The sequence below is a fragment of the Argiope bruennichi genome, chromosome 6, assembly GCF_947563725.1.
Source record: "Argiope bruennichi chromosome 6, qqArgBrue1.1, whole genome shotgun sequence".
Taxonomy (NCBI): Eukaryota; Metazoa; Arthropoda; class Arachnida; order Araneae; family Araneidae; genus Argiope; species Argiope bruennichi.
Genome location: NC_079156.1, coordinates 11,550,245 through 11,556,671, shown reverse-complemented (window position 1 = coordinate 11,556,671; position 6,427 = coordinate 11,550,245). Strand labels below are relative to the sequence as shown.

General features: G+C 27.4%; 1 protein-coding gene across 1 annotated transcript; it reads left to right on the top strand.

Annotated features, from left to right (window-relative positions):
• The first annotated feature begins 77 nt into the window (after window positions 1-77).
• LOC129972414 (transmembrane protein 141-like) lies at window positions 78-5,351 on the top strand. The gene is made up of 3 exons (XM_056086549.1): window positions 78-180; window positions 3,818-3,884; window positions 4,433-5,351. Exons 1-3 carry the CDS (start codon window positions 133-135, stop codon window positions 4,615-4,617), a joined length of 300 nt encoding a protein of 99 aa, XP_055942524.1. The 5' UTR covers window positions 78-132; the 3' UTR covers window positions 4,618-5,351.
• The last annotated feature ends 1,076 nt before the right edge of the window (window positions 5,352-6,427 follow it).

The window sequence follows — 6,427 nt, the reverse complement described above, 5'->3', positions numbered from 1 at the left end:
AATTTGGACCACATCTCTCCGTCAATAATATTCATCACTGATAATTAACTAGTCTTAATTTCTAACTTCGACCGTTAGTTCGAACTGTTTATGTTTTATTTTTGAATCAAAGTCGTCTGTCCGGTAATTAAAATGAATGACTTTAAAAAAGTTAAAGAACAGTATAGTGAAAAATTTAAGGTATAATGCTTCGGTTTCGTCTATAATCAATAAAACTCGGCGGTACTGTTGAGTTTTAATGTTTGATCAACAACGTTTTATATTTTTATGTGTAATTTTTTTTATATACAAAGTAACTATGTAGTATATGGTTATATAATTTACAATTGAATTTTACCTCTGCCTTTTTAACCTTTAAGTTAGTTTGTTGACCCTAAGGATTCTTTTAAATATTTTTTTATGCATTTTGAATCTTGTTAAAATAGCGATTTTTTTTTTTTTTTTTTTTTTTTTGTCAACAGTAGTAAAAAAAAAAAAAAAAAATCATGCTATTGAAGTTTTATATCGTTGCTTGTTAAACGATTTAACGCGCCTATAATGATTAAATGAATTATTATAGGCGTTAATTTATTTCATATAGGATATACATATTTGTATTAAAGATTTATTTTGTAAATTATTCTGAATTTGATATTATTCTGTTTGCAGGGAAATTGTAGTGAGTTTTTGTAAATATCCCAGTTATCTTATGCTGATACTTCATCACTTCAAATGGCTGTTTAAATCAGTATAGAAAATTATGTAGATAATCTACATTTGGTATCAAGAAAATTATAGAGTTAAATTATTTTTATATAAAACTTGCAAAATTTTGAAAACAATCAACCATAAAACTGAAGATTTCAAATTATTACTCCAAATGTGTTTTAACATGAAGTTATTGTACAATAATTATGAGAACTAAGAATTAAGCTAAATGATTTTATAAACTACAAGCCATCTTTAATGACCAGCTGCTCACCCACCATATTTGTATTAATTTATATAACCCATTTTGATGTGCTTAGTTTTTTACAAATTATGACAAAATGGTTAAAACATATGTCTCAATCATCAACTACATCTTATTGTAATGTAAGAATTACTTTAAATTATGCGTGTACAATAAACATAAAATATTTGGATTTATGAGCTGTGTTTACAAAATGGTAAAATTAACTGCCAAACTTTGCCAGTTTTTTTTTTTTTTTTAATTGCTTTAAATGTTGGTGAAATTGTTCTGTTTCTTCATAGTAAAGACTCTGTCAAGTTTTATTTTGCAGTATCTCTCAAATAAGGAGGATGGGGAATAGGCAACTATAGATGACATATCTAGAGTTCATAAGCTTTCATATGAAGAAGAAAAAAAAAAAAAAAAAAAAAAAAAAAAGGCAAAATTGGTACTGGTCTCAAAAATTCCCCTTCTCATTGTTAGAAAATGCACAGTGAAGAGTTGTTTGTGAGATTTCTGTTAAAATTGGGGGCTGGTGGGAACAAGTAACCATTTGTAATATATCCAAGGGGGGAGGAGCTTTCTTATGAAAATAAAAGTTGAAAAATTAGTACTATAGTTAAGGAATGCTATCATAGTTCCCCAACCCCCATAAAATATGTATTATTAAAGAAAATTTTTGAAATATCTCTTGACAATAGAATGCAATATGAGGCAAATAACCATTGATGACATATCTTCACAAATTTTTGAAACAGGTGCAGTGGTTTTGATTGGAGAACTTTGTTGCAGTGTTTCTTTATATAATGTGTACAATGAAATTGTGTTTTAAAAAGTTTTTCAAAAATATAAAATGACAGGTGAACATTGATGACGTATCTTGTGGTCATAAACGTTTTTATGAAACAAAAAAGTTGACAAAATTTTAGTAAAAGTAGTATTAACTATTCGAACAATATAATTTAATTATTTAAACATTAATATCAATGAATCTTTAGTAGTACTATGATAAAAATAAATATTTTATCCCTTAATAGCAACTCAGTTATTACCAAATTTTGTAGCATTGTTCCATTAATACCAACATTCCTTAATAAGATTTGACTGGCGATTAGTGATATTTTAGAAAATAATAGAAAGTTGAGGTTTCCAGTGATTTTTATAAAACAGTCAAAATGAGATGAAAAGTGATGTTGAATCTGTTTGTGATAATTCTTCAACTTCCCTTTTATGATTCCCCCCCCCCCCTTCATATTACCTTCCTACATTAGTACCACCAAATTTCCTGTAAAAGCATACTCCAATTAAAATCTTTAACACATTTTCAAGATAAAAAATATTCAGAATTAATTTCAATTTAAATTACATTCTAAATTGTTGATTACAGTTTGACAAAAATTAATAAAGTATTTCTGACTGTTATTATTTTACAGAATATTCTTGAACAGGACCCCTCCCCCTCCTACCCTTTCCTCTCAGTTCCATATGTAGTGAAAATCTAATAGTATGCATAAAAGTTATACTCTGCAGTATGTTAACACTTTTTACTTGTGAAAAATATATTACTATTTAAGTTGAAAATTTTGGCATTAAACTTAAACGTTTTAAAAAGTTCTTAAAAAATGTACTAAGCTATTATATATTATTAGATATAGGAAAAAATAGAACTTTGATTTTAATTTGTAAATCATATATGAAATATTATTTGGTAATAATGCTTTTCAGCAGTGAATATAAATGATTTTAAAAATAAGAAAAATCATTTTAATTAAAAATATTGCAAAATATGCATTTTTTGTATGTGCATGAAACAAGATTGACTTTGTTGGGTTAATTATTTGTAATTATTATATTTCTATGCAATTTATAGTTTCAGAGTCGTGTTTGAAACATCTTAGATGAAGATTATGTTCATATCAGAAACTGCTCATATCACTTCTATTATTTATTATTGAAACCCTTTTTTTTCTATTCATTTCTCATTTTTTTAAATGTATATGGTTAAGATTTGCCCTTATTATGATCACTAGTAATTTCTCTACAGTGTTTAAAGTTGTAGTATTTTGATTTCAACCACCTGATTTCATATATGATTTTTTTGTTGTTGTTTTAGAATTTGGGAGTTACAAGTTTTGTTTAAATATTTCACTTCACTACTGCTTCCAGTTTAGTTTTATGTAATTGTCTTTTAAATTTCGTGATACTCTTCTTTTTATAATCTTTCATTTTTTTAAAATGATTTAAATAAAGCATTTGAATACAGTGCAATACTTCAGTTTCAATATCAGCTGTATTTTTTGCATTATTTTAGTAACACTCTGTAGGGTGATTATAGATGAATATTCCAACTTTGCAGGGCTATTAAAAGAAAATGAAACCATGTTGCTCATCGGAAATTACAAATAATAGTTGAAAGTTTTAATTTAGTACAATTAAAAGTTTTCATAGTAAACCCCTCCAAAAATACGAATGATAGCAAGATGATATAGTTCCTCCGATATTTTTTCCGCATCTTTGATGTGACGATTTGAAACCTTCAAGTAAGTTTTCGTCATCGTAAGTTAGTGGTATTTCTAAAATACTTACTGTTTATTGTAGCCCAATAATTATATATATTAAAAAATCAAATATTACCATACAGGCATATCTGCATTATATTAAAGTTTTACCCCAAGTATGCAGAAAAAAATTGTGGAATGAGTTATCGTTCTAGTTTGAATCGCTGTGTTGAATTGAAATTTTTAATTGTTATTGAAAATTTGCTGATGAATAACAAAACTAGACTTGCAAAGTTGGAATATTCATTTATAATCAACCTGTACCCAGCATTAACATCTCTATTTTTTTTCTTATATGCTAGTAATTTTAGTCACCTGTTTATTTCAGGGTTTTGGTGTTTATACTGAATGTATGACTAGAGCTTTATTTTACGGAGTATCTTCCTTTGCCTTAAGTAAATATATATTAATTATTTTTCCTTCTAATTATTATCTCCGAAATGGGAACGTGAAATGTTGTGACTCGTTACTGATCTTGAAACAATTAAAATCATATAGAAGCTACTGTCTTCAGTTTAGCAACTAATTTTTCAAACTTTATCTATCGAAGTGAATTATATGATTTGGCGTTCAGAGTCATTAATAGAATTTTGTATTCAGAAATTGGGTGAAATAATAAGAAAATCAAACAAGATCACCATGTTAGAAATTTAATTCATATTTCCATCATGTTGTAACTTGAAAATAGACTTGTTGTTATGGAAACTCAATTTGAATTGTATATCTTTAGTTCTATTGTAATAAAAATTATTTTAGTTTAGTGTCTGTGAATGTAAAAATTGTCAACGATTTCAAAATAAGCTAACTTTAGAGTGGCATCCAAATTGATTCCACATTTCTATTGAAGAGTCACGAGCGTGCTGTTCCCGTTTCGGGGCTATAAAAGATTCATAAAAATGCATCAAATCGGTTAATTCATTCATTCATTTTTTTTTTATTCCAGCCTTTTCAGGTTTATATTTTTCACAAGCTCTATTGAAATCTCGGCTGCCTTACTCGCAGAAGTATTTCTTAATCCTACCATCAGTTGTCAGCACTTGTGTTGCTTGGACAGTCACTTCACGGCGTGCCCAGAGATGTCAGGATGAGTGGAGAACTTCAGAACCTTTGTACACGCGATTTCAATAATAATTCATTGAAATTTATATTTCTATCATAAGATTACATGTAGATAGTATGGAAGCCAGTAGCTAGTTTTTAAAAAAATAGGTTTTGAATTGTTATATTTGTTTTATTGAAGAAATTTATTTTATCTTGAAATAATAGGGTTAAATTTCAATTTCGCGTTTTTGTTTATTGATCATAAGTATTGGAGATTCTTTAAATTTATATTAAAATAGAATTATATATAAAAGAAGATTTCTAGATTTGCAAGATTTGATCATTTAAGTTTTAAATTAGATGCAAAAATAAAAATATTATTATATCCATTTTTGTAATATGTTAATAAGGTGAGTTAAATGATTTTTACATTTTTTTTTTTTTTTTAGAAATTTTATTTGCAGAATGTTTTTTTCCTAGTATATATTTTGTTTGTTGAAATAAGTCAAACAAGTTGCCTGGTGTTTTAACTAATTGTAAAATTTATTTCATATTTAAAGTTTTTTTTTTTTTATGTATTTTTAAAGTTTGTCTCATTATCCATTAAAAAAAGTTATCATGGCTTTTTTTTTTGGAATGAATGAAACACAGTCTGCAAAACCAGTAGAATCCTTAAATTTAATATAGATAATACTATATCTTTCAAGTTCTGCTCTGCAGTTATCTGCTTTTCCTTTAGAAAATTTTGTTTTTAAAAGATTTTGTTATAATTAAACAATTCTTGTATATAAAATAATGAATGAATAAATAAATTATTTCAATTCACATGTTTTTGATTAAAATTGAGTCACTATAAACTATTGAATTGAGCTAGCAGCTATGATATCCCAGAAAGTTTCTTGCATATTTTCCAAAAAAAGGTATCGTATATAAGTTCAGATCTTGGGAAAAATGGCGAATCCCTTATATGGCACTGGTAAACAGTGTTTACAAAATGTGAATTTAGCTCTTCTATTGAATCTATCATGCGAATATGCATTTTGCACGTCTTCCCTCCGATCAATAGAAACCAAAATTTGACACGAAACAATAGTTGTAGTCAAAAGATCGCGTACCGAATTTCATTCATTTAAATCATGTTGTTCATGAATTGTTTACTTGCATGCTAAAATAGAGACTGGCTGATTGTCAACCGTTTTCTCAAATTTTGTTCCGTTTGATACGAATATACATTTTATAGGCTGAACCTATGTAGCAAATTTTATTTATCTAGTTTTTAACATTTGTAGTTATCGGTTCACTTGTATTCGAACAGTCAGACTGACAGACTTCCTCTGAATGCCTTTCTTTCAAAATTTGAGAGAAATGTACAAATTTGGTCTGAAATCTATTTGTCAAATACCACCCGTCTATCTAAAAGCGTTATTGAGTTATCGTGACAGTGGCGTGAGGTACAGACAGATAGACATTATTCCAAAAATTTATTTTTCAAACTCGGGAAACGTAGAGGAATTTGTCAAAATCTGGAGTTCAAAATTTTTTTAGACGATTACAATATTTTCTCTTTACTTCATATATGAAGGGAGGGGAGGGAATTCAAATTGTGCTCATGAACAATGTCAAATTTGAAAAGAATTGTTTTCTGAAATGTCATTTGAAATATTTGAAGCAAAAATTAACATAAATATTTAGAACTGTAACAATTGCTAAATTTCTTATGTAACTGCAGTTTCCCCTCTTAGTGGTGGTGGTTTGGTATTTTTTTGGCAGAAGAGCGCTATTTGGCTATGCTACGCCAAGCAAATATTTGAATTCTTAGATAAGAAATTTAATTCCTTCTTTATATTTGTTAATTGTATCCGTATATTTAAAATCAAAGGCTAGTTTCCCCGATTAA

Coding starts and splice junctions, on each gene's coding strand:
- LOC129972414 (XM_056086549.1), top strand. CDS start 133: ATGAATGACTTTAAAAAAGTTAAAGAACAGTATAGTGAAAAATTTAAG. Junction 181..3,817: donor AGTATAGTGAAAAATTTAAG/GTATAATGCTTC, acceptor TGTTTATTTCAG/GGTTTTGGTGTTTATACTGA. Junction 3,885..4,432: donor AGTATCTTCCTTTGCCTTAA/GTAAATATATAT, acceptor TTTTTATTCCAG/CCTTTTCAGGTTTATATTTT.